General features: G+C 28.1%; 1 protein-coding gene and 1 long non-coding RNA gene across 3 annotated transcripts; one reads left to right on the forward strand and one right to left on the reverse strand.

Moving 5' to 3' along the window:
* Positions 1–268: 268 nt before the first annotated feature.
* Positions 269–1,826, reverse strand: LOC127255945 (mogroside IE synthase-like). The gene has a single exon (XM_051281744.1). It carries the CDS (start codon positions 1,809–1,811, stop codon positions 390–392), a length of 1,422 nt encoding a protein of 473 aa, XP_051137701.1. The 5' UTR covers positions 1,812–1,826; the 3' UTR covers positions 269–389.
* Positions 1,827–9,330: 7,504 nt separating this feature from the next.
* On the forward strand, positions 9,331–12,844 carry LOC127255823 (uncharacterized). 2 transcript variants are annotated; one of them, XR_007839726.1, is made up of 6 exons: positions 9,331–9,716; positions 10,833–11,027; positions 11,235–11,351; positions 11,663–11,737; positions 12,160–12,437; positions 12,532–12,844. It is a non-coding gene; the product is annotated as an uncharacterized LOC127255823 (long non-coding RNA). The 2 variants fall into 2 exon arrangements; XR_007839725.1 differs by having other exon boundaries at positions 9,332–9,716; positions 11,666–11,737.
* The last annotated feature ends 945 nt before the right edge of the window (positions 12,845–13,789 follow it).

Here is a 13,789-nt window from a genome sequence, read left to right on the forward strand (position 1 = left end):
TTATCTATTTTAACTATATTTGCCTACTTTAAATTCAAAATATATTTTTTTAAAAGAAATAACAAAAAAATAAAATTTTAGATCAAAACAGAGAGGTACATAGCATGATCATATATAATTGTATATGATCGAGTAATTTTCGGATCAACTGCCATGTTACATTCATGTCCACGTTAATAATTTTCGTTAATTTTTTAACAAATTGAACCAAAATTAATGAAATTATTTATAATTAGACCAAACTTGTTTGAAATGATTTATAATGTAATTAAAATTAATAAATTTTTTATATTAAAACTAAAATTTATTTTTTTGCAATTAATTATTTAATAAACGGAGTCCCCCCCGCAAACGTGGCAAATTATGCAAACATATGGCATGAGTAATAATTAATTTATGGACCCATTAATGAGTGCAGCTACAAATTCTTGAATGTTCTTATCGGAACTCCCGCCGTCGTCCACCGCCTCCCTCGCCGCCTTCCGCCATTTCTGCGACCTCCTTCTGATCTCCGCCGCCGCCGCCCCTTCCATCACATGCTTAATGCACCGAAAAATTTCTTCTTCTCCGACGAGTCCTCCCCCGTCCGCCGCCGCTCTGACCCCCGTCCCCCACACATCCGCCACCAATTTGGCGTTCGTGAACTGGTCGCTCCACTGCGGCAGCGCCACCGCCGGCACGCCGGAGCAGATCGCCTCCAGCGTCGAGTTCCAGCCGCAGTGCGTCACGAAGCACCCCACCGCCGCGTGTGACAGAACCTCCAGCTGATTGCACCACCGCACGATGAGACCTTTCTCCGACGTCTCCTCTCTGTAACTCCGGGGAAGCTTCGATTCCTCCGACGCCCTAACCACCCACAGGAATCTTGCCGGAATTCGCTTCAGTGCGGCGGCGATTTCTCCGATTTGCTCCGATTCCGGCCGCGCGAAGCTCCCAAACGACACGTATACAACCGATCCGACGTCGTTTTGGTCCAGCCAGTCCGTACACTCGTCGGTAACCGCCTTAAATGCGCTCAGACCGTACTCCCTGTCGCCGGAGATTCTCCCGTCGGTGTACGCCGACGGTACCGTCGGCCCGATCGGCCTCGTTGGCGTCATCTTCCCCATCCAATCACTGACCTCGCGCTCCAATTCGTAGAACGTATTGACGAACATCCAGTCGACCATATCGACATTGGAGAATTGCTTTGTCATGATCTCGAGCTTCAACGGTTCCGATGGATAATTTTGTACGAACGACGGCAGATCCGCCGGCGTCATCACCGGCAGTCCGCCGGAAATTCGAATCTCTTGATCGGAGATCGGGAGCTTCAGCTCGCGATTGTGAGCACTGAAATAAATTGCGTTTACCGAATTAGACTGCGTGAAAAACGCCGCCGCCGTGACGGCGGCGGCCTTCGCGACGTAGGGCACCCAATAGCAGAAGGAGTCGTAGATGACACAGTCGGCGCCGGCGCCGGAGCTCCGAAGCTTCTTCAGCAGGTGCTCCAGCGACTCCGACGAGGTTTTCCAGGCGTGTTCGGCGATCTCCTTGGAAACACTTTTGTAGTCCACGCCGTCGTCGAATCCGTCGGTGATTGGCTCCACCGGAAATTCGAAGGAAGAGGCGGCGGCGGAATCGTGTAGGGTTTTGAGGAATGATTTGTAGACGACGAAGGTGATTCGAAGTCCTTTGGATCTGAGACGCCTGGAGAATTGGAGCATAGGATTGACGTGACCTTGAAGGGAGAATGGGAGCACTAAACAGTGGGGGATCCTTTCTTCCTCTCCACAGTCCGCCATTGTTGCTCGAGCTTGTGCTCTGTTCATTTTCTATGGACTTTATATAAATTAAATAGTTTTAGATTTGATTTTTTATTTGTTATTATTATTATTATTTTATAATTAAAGAAATTAAAACGCTTTCTTTAATTATTTTATTTAATTTTTTGTCTTTATTTTTTATTTTGGTCCGTCAACATAACTAGTCTTTTGTATAAAAATATAATTATTTATTTTAATCGCATTTTAAAAAATTTATTTATTTTATTTTAATATATAATTATTTTTACTAATATATTTTTTAATTATTTATTAATTATATTTCACGTAATTATCATACATTCTAGTAATAAGCCCATAATATCTGAAACTGAGAGAATAATATTTTTGTTTTAAATAATTATAAATATTTATTATACTTTCTCTTCATCCATATATATGACATTTAATGAATTTGTAATAAAAAGTAATATAATGAGGCGGACGAATAAGGCGGCCGATGCGGAGGTTGGACAAAGAAATGTTGGACGAAGAAAGATAAGGCGACCGATGCGGAGGTCGAACAAATGAAAGACGAGCTAAGGGAGAAGAAGCAATGGATGCGCAGGTAGGATGAAAAGCGGTTTCAAAGCGGTTGGAAGAAATTACAAATGACAATCGGATACGAATGCACGATCTGATAACTACATTTGGGCGGTTGACATGGGGTTTTAAATAGGTATTTTCATAACCTAAAAAATGGATCTTCAATCGACATGTGAATTTCTTTACTTTTACCGTCTGTAGTATTTTTTTAAAATTTTTATTTTGTATAGAAATTCTTAATCTCATATATTTATTTAATCAAATTTGAAAAAATAATTTTTATTTTCAAATTTTACTTTTTATTGTTAAAAATTTGTATCAACAAAATTAAAATTAAAATAATTAAATAATTTTATTAAAATAAAAAAAAATTAAATTTTATAATATAATTAGAATATATAATTATATTTCAAATAAATAACAAATTGTATTGAATGAATCAAAATATAAAAAGTCCATAAATGACGTAGAACGTAAAGGATATTTTAGAAAATAATAATAATAATAATAAATATTATTTAATAAAAATTTTAAATTTAAATCAATACCAAACAAATCTTGAAAGTCTAAATTGGGATACGTTGCACGCAAGTAATTGAATTAATGCACCAGTTAAAGCTTGACTTGACTTGAGTTGCTTTAGAAATGCGTTATTTTATTACGTAATACTCCCTCCTCCGTCCTGTAAACGCGTGCTCATTTGATCGGATATAAATTTTAATAAAAATAATTATTAATTATTAATTTTTTTATAATAAAAAATAGTATAAAAATAAAATAATCTTTTACTTAAAAAAAAATAAAAATATATTTCGATGACAATAAACAAAATAAATATAAATTTAAATGACAGAGAAAATAATAATTTTTATTTCATTTTTTTTAGTATATAAATTTCTATTATTAGTTTTAAAAATTATATTAAATAGTTATAGATATAAACATATAGTACAATTTATATTAATATTTTTTTTATCTATAATATTTTTAAAAATTATAACAATAATAAAAGAACAGTGTGTAAATCTTTATTTCCATCATATAGGAATCATTATAATATAATATTCTATATAAAAAGATAATCATGTAGTATAATGATATAAATTCAATTTTTTATTTTATTTTATTTTAATTAAATTATATTTAATTTTAGATTATGTGATGAGAAAAAAAATGTATTCTTTTATAGTAAAAACTTGAAAAATTCACAAAAATATTACTCCCCTTATGTTCCAATACAAAAAATTTACTCCATCCGTCCCACATACCATGACCACGTTGACGTTTCTATCCGTCTCACATTCCATGTCACTTTCTTTTTTTTGAAAATGATTACACACTTTAATCTCATTTTAAACTTTTTAATTTATTTTTTTAATTTTAATTAAACTAATTAGTTATCTTAATCTTAATTTATAATTATTTGTATTATAGAATAATTATTCTCTCACTAATTATATTCTTAATTATTGACTAATTACACCCCTTCTAAAATATTGCATCTACAGTATACAAGACAAGACACTGTATATGGGACGGAAGAAGTATTTGTTTCTACAAATGGATATAAAGTAAAGAATTAAAAATAATTTTACTAAAATTATAGTAATATTGTATAAATATAATAGAAATGTGAAGATATTTGTTGTAAAGTGGGGACTACAAATCACAATGACTATTTTTAGAAACAAAATTATTGTTTCCAAATTTGATAGAAATATTAAAGTATGTTCAACCATAAAAAAAAACTAACTCAGATACACGATAATTGAATTTGAGTTTAAATTTTTAATTTAATTATGTATACAAATCAACACGAACTTTATAGATTAATAAATGAGTTTGTGGAGTTATTTTTGACTAATGACAAGTGAGGCCGATAATGCACAAACCCGCACAATCCGAAATCCGGATCCTGTAACCCGAACTAGATCCGGTCTTCTGTGAAACCGGCGGTCCACAGCTGAACCGAACCCGATCCGGTTCAGTGGCTTATATATAAAGGGGCAGGGGGGCCCGGTTTTAGAGATATACCCAGACTCTCACTCACTTTTGCATATTCTCTCTCCCCGACTCTCAAATCTTCTCTCTAGAAGCCCTAATCGCGACGACGGTTTCCTGCGATCTTCCTTGAGTCCTCTCCGGTGATCTGTCCGGTGATTCGACTGGTTTGACTGAGCTCCTTGATAAGCAGCCTGTGCTGAGGTTGTTCCTCGGTTCGATTTACGATTTCGAGCATTCATTTACAGTGTATTGATTAGATTGTCTGTTGTGAAGGGTTAAGCTTAAATCGTTTGTGTTTTCATTAGATCGTGGTCTGGTTCGCATGTTTGTTGCGTTTCCGTGAATGTCGGTTGTGTTTGGGTTGTTATTGTGCATTACAGTGTGTGTTAGGATTGATTTTATATTGGGTAACCTAAGTCCGAGCATTTGCTTTCGTTTAATAAAAGATTCTTTATGTTCTTTGGTTTAATTCGTGTGTTTCTTGTATATATATATGACATATTGATCTTGAATATGTAACAACAGAGTTGAATAATGGTTGATGTTCTCAACTCGAATGAGACGACAATCCGATTATAATAAATTAGTATTAATTCAAGCTAATTCACTATATTTATATTACACTATAATAGACAAAACTAATATAAGATGAAAAAATATACATCCAACACAAAATAATTGAATTTGTGTAAAAATTTCTAACTTATATTGAATTAATACGAATCCGACGTAATAATAAACATATCGAATTAAAGTTGAGTGATTTGTCGTTAAAACAATCATAGTGTATTACTCATTCTGTCCCACTTAATTTGTCTATTTTTTTCATATCCGTTCGTTTCACATAAACTGTCGTTTTTTCTTTTTTGAAAATATAATTATATATTTTAATCGTATTTTAAAATTTAAATTTATAATTTTTTAAATTAAAATATTTATTTATAATTATTTATATTATATTATAATTATTTTTATTGATACAAATTTTAATTATTTATTAATTATATAATATTTAAAACTCCGTATTTCAATTAAAATAAATAAATAATTAACTAGACCGAAAGGAGTAAAAGCGTGGAATTGTTGTTTTATTTCAAGCGATTCTAGAAAGATACGACTATTATTTTTAATTATAAATATATATATCTAAATATATATATTTATGACATTAATGATGAGATTTGGCACATGAAATTGGATGTGTTTGTTTGGGGTTTGGATTTTGGATTTTGGATTTTGGAGTGAGATTTGAATAGTAAAAATTTTGAATTTGAATAGTTATATGTTGTTATATAAATAGGTATTGATGTGATGTTTTGAATGTAAAATTGATTTTTAGTATAATATAAAAAATAAAAAATAGATGTTTAATTTGATATTTTTGAAAATTTTTTTTGAATAAATAGTAAAATTTTGACAAAATCCTACCAACGAACACACCCTAATGATTAGCTGAGTCAGCATAACGTTTATTCATCTAATTAAACAATATGTTAAAAACCTGAAGCAATAAACTTTTAATTCAGAAAAACAATTGGGTTTGTTTAGAAAGATGTTTTTGAAAATTTGAAAAAAATAAAAATTAATATTTTATTTGATATTTTGTGAAAAAAAATATTTGATTTAATATATTTTAAAAAATAAATAGTGTCAAATAAATAAAATAACGAATGAATCTCAAACAAAATGTTTCAATTGTTATTCTAAAAAATAATAATAAATTATAAATTTTTTTTTATAAAAGTTAAAAAGTCAATAAACTTTGTATTCTTATTTCTAAAAAAAGTTAATATTTAATTTAATTATATTTTATATTATTGACATAAATATTTAAGAACAAATTAAATTGTGTAAACAAGAAAATTCTACTATTAAATAATAATAATAATAAAATCGTTGTTAATGATTAAAAAAAATAAAATAAAAGGTGACAGTCTGTCGGCCAACAATGAATTGACAAATACCAAATTAATATGGTCCACATTATATGATCATATACTCATATACTCCCTCTGTTGAAAGTTTTAGTTTCCGGGCAAGCTTGTGGATTACTTTTGCATATAAATTTTTAAATATTAGTATTATAATAAGTTGTAATGAAAAAGATAAAATTGTTTCTATTAGTATTGTGTAATATAAAAATAATGATATTTGTGTAATATAATATATAATATATATATTAATTACTTCCACCGTCCCATTGAAAGGTTACAATTTTCTATTTTCGTCCGTCCTAAAACAAGGTTATCCTTTCCTAATTTAGTAATTGTATTACCTACTTAACATAATAAATAATCATTCAACTTACAATATATTACACAAATGCCATTACTTTTATATTACACCATACTAATAAGGATATTTTCGTTTTTTTTTACTACAATCCAATATAATAATAATATTAAAAAATCTATATACAAAAAACAAACACCACCCTTCCAACAGAAAGGAGGACATATTACTTCAAATTATTAAGAATTAAAACACTCATATAAAATATAATATATAATATCATAATTCATCATTATTAATTAATTTCATTTTATTTATCTTTAATATGGTATCATAATTAAATAAGTCATTTGCTCTCTTTCTATATATATAATATCTAGTTACTCTTTTTATTTTTTTAAAGAAATCTTTTTCATAACACGTCTAATTTTAATTCCTTCAATTATATATAAATAAAAGCAGCGTGCAGGTAACCTAGGTTTATCTTTTCTTTAAATATGTAAACTTTGTTCATTAATTAATTTTTATTTTTTTTTTATGATATTTATATTTTATAGTATTACACAAAATATTTTTAAATCAAATGACACAAGTTTTCACACGTCGCCAAAAAAAAAAATAATAATAATAATAAAAAAAATCAAATTTAAATATTAAACAAACAAACCTATATATATATATTGTAAACGTAATGTCTACATATACATTATGTAGTACACACGTCAAGGATATGTGGATGCTGTTGTACCATTCTTGTGGCAGACCTACGCCTATAAATATATGTACATGTGCGAGGAATCGATGAATTAATTCTCATGTTCTCTTACTCATTCTCTCTCTTAGCATTTATCTTCCAACATCATACATATATATATATATATTATAATATATATAATTACTTATTAATAATATAATACTTATACCTTGTATAAATATATACAATTATATATATCATCATATCAGTGTGATTAGCGGTAGAAATAATTAATATTCTATTGGTTAATTTTATATTAATATTACAACAATATATATATATATAAATATTATATTTTCTCAATGTCAATTCTATTGATATAATTTTTTTGGTCACCTCACTTTACTTGATACTCACTCTATCCCACCACAATTAACACTATTTTTATTTTTGTTTGTCCCATAATAATTGATACTTTTCTATTTTGGTAAAAATTATTAAACCAAAATATATTTCACAAATATAAATCAACTTAATTGACTACATAACATACAACATCGTAAATGACGTAGACCCACTCAAAATCTCTTTATTTCTAATTCTCTCATACAATTTTTTTTATCTATATTTAAAATTACATATCTTTTATCAAATTGATTTATGTTAATTATAAATAAATAATTTTTTTTTTATTTACTTGTATTATAGAAGATTTTATTCTCTACAAAATGATATCCATATTACATATATTTTTTAATTGCTATATAATTTTTAAATATTTAAATATATATTTTAAATTTTTAATTATATATATTAAATTTACTTTAAAACTATAAATATTATTAATTATACAAAAAATGATATAATAAAATCAAAATTAATTATTATTAACTAATTAAACATTTTTACCTTAAATACAACATCCCTAATCAAAGGGTTCAATTCTATAGAACGGAGGGAATACATTTTTAGTAAATTTATTTGACATATTTAATAAATATAAAACTTAATTAAAATTATAAAATCTTACATGCAGAGCCTACACAAAATTTCATTATTTTTTATATATCTCTTAAATTAATTTAATTAAATTTTTAATATCGAATTTATTCAAAAGAAATTTATTCTTTTCTTCTTCAATGAAGAATTATTTTTATTTCCACTTAAAACTTTCTATATAACTTTTTTAAAGAAATATTGTATATTAATTATAAATAAATAACCTTTTCTATTTAATTGTATTATATAATTTTTTTTCCTTAAAAAATAGTATCCATATTTTATAATTTTACTGAAATATAAAATTTATAATATATATTCTATTTTTTAATCGTATATATTAATTTTATTTTAAAAATATCAACACTACTATTCAAATAAAAAATAAATAAATTAATATTCTAACATATATCTAATTCAATTATAAAAATAAATACACTAATATTATAAAATATATCTAATAAATATAATATTATAATACTCATATAATATAAAAATTAATTAAATATTATTATTTTTTAAATTTATATATTATTACTTGAAAACTTAAAATTATAATTAAGATATTAAATTTAAAAATTTAATTTTTAATTATACTAAATTATTAAATAAAATTTAATATTAAATAATTTTATTTTTAATTTATATATTACTTTTAAATAAAAAAATTAAAATATAAATAATGAATGTTAAAAATATATTTTCTATACAATAATTTTGAAGCTTAAAAAGAAATTAAAAAAATTTTATAAAAAAATACTATTATATTAATAATATTTTATTTTAAATAAGTATTTTAATTACAGCAAAAAGAAAGCAGTCCAATGACATTTTTATATTTATTTTTATTTTTTTATAAAAATAATAATATAATATAAAGTAAATATATTTATAAAAAAATAGAATATTTAATAAAATAATTAATTTGTAATTTTACATCCCAAACTAGAAATATTGTAGAAGGGAGTATTATATGCTGCTGTTATTAAAAATTTATCCAAAATTTTGACTTATTATTTAGTCTTTCTTTTTAATTAATCACTGAAATTAGAAAATTTAAAAATTAGAATCAAGTCGCCTTACCAGTATTATCATTTATCTCCTCATTCCGGCGAAGGGAGTAGCCGGCGCCGGTGGATACCGTGCTTCCGATGATGCTGCGATTTTGTTCCGTAAAATATAATTCCGGCACTCCCTATTTGCACAGAGCGCTCCTTCTGGTCTCTAATCCGATTGCTGTTTCGCTGACATTCGATTTATTCGGTTTCTGCATTTGAACTCCAGTGCTGTTTTTATACGAATTCATGTGCGTGCAGTTTCTTGTTTTTGATTTTCTAATAGCTAAAGAAATTCCTCGTAGCTATGGAATTTCGCTGGGCATAATTGCTCCTCACCTTTCCAACTAACGGATTCACTGGTGATTCGACCAGGGCACGAAGGTATAATGAAATCAATTCTCTCTTTGTTTGTTTGGTTAGTTTAACATGTTTTGTAGTGATTCCTTGTGTGGTGATGGAGAAACCCATATTTTTGAACCCTTTCCATGAATCAATTTTCAGGAGCTTTTATAAATTTTGAAGTGACACAGGTTCACCTTCAATGTTGAGCACTGTTACACCTTATTGGTTTTTGCTGTTTATGTTTTCACAGGGATAGACTCATTTGGTGATTGGGTATATGGTACCTTGTAAGTAGTATCATTGTGTTATATATAAATGTATGTATATATTAGTTCTTCTTTGTGTGTATGATTAATATAACTTGATTCTTTCATATAAATGTTAAAAATTATAGTATGGGCTCATTGAGGATGAATTTGGGTGCATGTTTTGGTTGTTTTGAGGGCCAAATCACATCACATTGCTGTCAGTTACATTTCCAGACACATGAGAACATGTAGACACATTTTTTGGCTATGGTATTGAGTATGAGAGTGCAATCTCGAAACAGTTTTATTAAACTGAACCCTGCTTTTCCTGTAGTTAAGTTTTAGTTTGAAGGATTGAGAGTGCATTGGTAGATACTTTGTTAACTAAATTACTTGGTTGCTTAATTTTACCATATAAACTAATAAAACACAACTATGATGTTTAGAATTAGAGTTCCGTATGGCCTTATTTTTTAAGAATTAGGCTCCGCTTCACTAGCAAATATGATCTCATTTTTTATTAGTTTCAAGTATTGAAAAGATAATAATAATCTAGAACGTAATTTGACACATATGGCAGTAAATGATATCCCGGATTTACTCTAAAATCATCAGCCATTTTCTAGGCTACTGATGATTGTGAGCGGCTGTCTTTTGTGACTTATTTTATTAAATGAGTAATGTGCTTATGAATGCATTCTTGCCGTGAAGATGCTTTATATTATCAATGGAAGTGTTAAGGTGTTATATTACATAAAATTAATTATAATGTGTAAATTTTATAGTTACTCTGTACTGGTTTTACCTCATACTTGCATGTGCTGCCCTAGACCTTCTATTCACAAAGAAGATATTTTAAACATTGTGATCTTTCTGTGATATATCAATTTATTTTATTTTTCTGTAGGGAGAAACAATTGTAATGTCAGTACTTTCATACTGTTGATGAAGCATTGGAGGTTAGAGGGAGAGGGCGCCGATTGAATGAAGCGAAGCCTATTATGAACCAAATATGGAGAACATTTTTGTCCTATGCATTCATTGCATATATTTCTCTTTGGCAAGCTTTTCTAACAATATCCACAGTGTTTGATAACATCCGGTTAGTTTTGTTAAGTTTTTCTATTATTTCTTGCCCCTAACTATGCGTGTAATCTTAAGAAATCGTATTCAGGAGCTTGAAAGTGTGGGACTTCGGACATGAGATGTTTTAGCCCATATTTTTATTCACAGTTGACAATTTGAGCACCTTGTATGGCGATATGAAAAATTGTTCACTTGCTAAATTTGGACATCATTTATGACCCAGATGAACTACCTCCGCCCAAGGATTCGCTCAGGAATGCAAACGGAGGTGAAGAAAGAATGTCATAGGAAGACAGAAGATTACAACAGTTAATCAACTCAAGCCAGGCAAAGCCACATTGTGAGTTTCTAAACTATGACTCGAAAAATGATCTATTTCGGAAGTGAACTTTAATTGCCTAAAATAGTTTTTGTGGTTTGGGTCCAGACTTGTTAACCAGAGTAATTGTTACCGCATGACCATAAATTGCTCTAAGATTTTATTCTAGTTAATCACCAACTAACGGGTCGCATTGTTATGGTGTAGCGTAGTCCCACATCGGATTTTCAACAAAGTCTATTTCCTTTAATGGATATAAATACGGAGGTGGTGCTTAGTCCCACATCGGATTCTTAACAAATGCTCTTTTCCTTAATTGGCTATAAATATAGCAGGTGTTGATAAGTTTAAGCACACAAAACAGAAGAGCTTTCGTCGTCTGTATGCGTTTTTGGGCAATTCTAAAGGTACTTTCTTCCTTAATTATGTACTTTTTTGTGCATTTTCTTTCTTTCTTTCATTATTTTTATACTGTTTGTCCTTGCATTGTTATTTTGTTCTAAATACGCTTTATACTCTAGGATTATATATTTTCTATACATAGTGGCTTATATTCGTTAGTTTATCTGGATTGTAGTTTTTAATGTTTATTTTTATCTTAGTATAGTTTTTGGATAATGTTTTTGCTCCTTTGCTTGTTTTGGTTTCATTCGAGGCTTTCCCTCTTTGCAAAAATGTTTTTAGCAAAAACTTATATTTTTGCTCTTAACTATTTCTATTATGTTTTATTATTGTATCTATTTCAAGCTTAACCTGATATCTAACAACTTGATTATTTTTGTATAATCGTATAATTCTAATGCTATTTTCTTATTTTGTTTATGCATAGGATGCACTATGATGTTCTTTGTATGCGCAATGAGAGAGCGCTCGGACGACATAAAACTTCGGAGATAATTGATGACGTTGTGCACATAAAATTGACACTAATTATGCCTTTTGAAAAAAACAATAATTCTCGAGAGTGCATTGATTTTAGTTGTCTTATGTGCATTTTACGCGTGCTCATATCTTTGGCAAGCTTTTCTAATTTGAGTCCCAGGTGTCATGCGGACGGCTCTATCTTTGGCAAGCCTTTCTAACATGGATTCCTTGGCGTGCCTAGATGTAAGTTCACAAATATTGCAATATATTCAAGGACATTCGAGATTTTATTCGAAGCCATTTATTTAACGACTAATATAATTATTTTGTATTGCAGGAAGATGTCCGCATGACTGTGGCGATGCCTTCACACCTGCGCGACCATTATAAGGGTGTTTGTAGCTGCTGTAGCGGCACCAACATCCCCCAAGAGAGCGGTAAGAATGTTCAAAATGGCTGATATATTTGAACTCGTATATTGGAGGTGGAGTAGCCTCATCTAAAGTTGCTTCACTAACTGATCGAGCTCGATTAAGATTTCTTTTGGGTATTTGGTGTGTTTGGTTATGTATGAAGTAGCCTTGAGACTTTTTGGTCGATATTAAGTTATAATAAAATTCCCGGCATTTGTGCGGGACCTTTCCACGTTATTTCTTTTGTTTGTTATTTTTTGGCTTATCATCTTTCTCTGTTATTCAACATGTATTCTTTTTTATCGGATTTGTTACTTCAGAAATTGAGCTCGACATGATATATGATATTCATATGGTATCTATTTGAATGAAAAATAAATAAAAATTGAAGAATTTAATTGTGAGCTAATTCAAAGGTTTCTTGCTAACTAAAAATATTAATTGATACTTTCTAAAATCTACTGTTTCACAACAACATACGTAACAAATACTATAAATTAATTAATTGCGTGCACTGAAAATCCTTTAATTTATATTTTTATCCTTAATAAATAAATATTTTTATTTATCTTTAAAATTTATTTTATTTTATAAAACTAATTTATATTAAGCATAAATAAATATATATTTTGTGTTATATAAAATTTTATTAAGATATAATTTTTAAAATATTTAAATATATATTTTATTTTTTTAAATCATATTTATTGATTTTTAATTTAAAACCAAAAACAACAATATTCATATATAAAAATAATTATTAATAAAATAATAATAGTATTAATATTATTAACTAATCAAATTTTATTATTTTAAATATCCTATAGTCATTTGTTTCGAGACCATGGGAGTATTTTATCTTTTGAAAAAGAAAGAATAAAAATTAAAGAATTTTAATTATATCATCTTTGATTTAAATTTGAAATTGAATCTTTAATTTATTTTTTTTAATTTAAATAATATTTTAATTTAATAAAAATATTTTCATAAAAATTCATATAAAAATAAATAGTGAAAATTTAATTTTAAATCAAAATCAAATAAACACAAATTCCAATTTAAAGAAAGAACGAAAAAAAATACTATTTCCATCCGCTTTTAATATATATATACAAACTTTTAGCACGCTAAATTTAAAATATTAATATTTAGTTAAAGATAAATATATATTTTAGTAAAAAT

The sequence above is a fragment of the Andrographis paniculata genome, unplaced genomic scaffold, assembly GCF_009805555.1.
Source record: "Andrographis paniculata isolate CXL003 unplaced genomic scaffold, ASM980555v1 Contig54END, whole genome shotgun sequence".
NCBI lineage: Eukaryota > Viridiplantae > Streptophyta > Magnoliopsida > Lamiales > Acanthaceae > Andrographis > Andrographis paniculata.

Excerpts from the sequence above, each read along its gene's own strand:
- LOC127255945 (XM_051281744.1), bottom strand. The coding sequence starts at position 1,811 with ATGAACAGAGCACAAGCTCGAGCAACAATGGCGGACTGTGGAGAGGAA.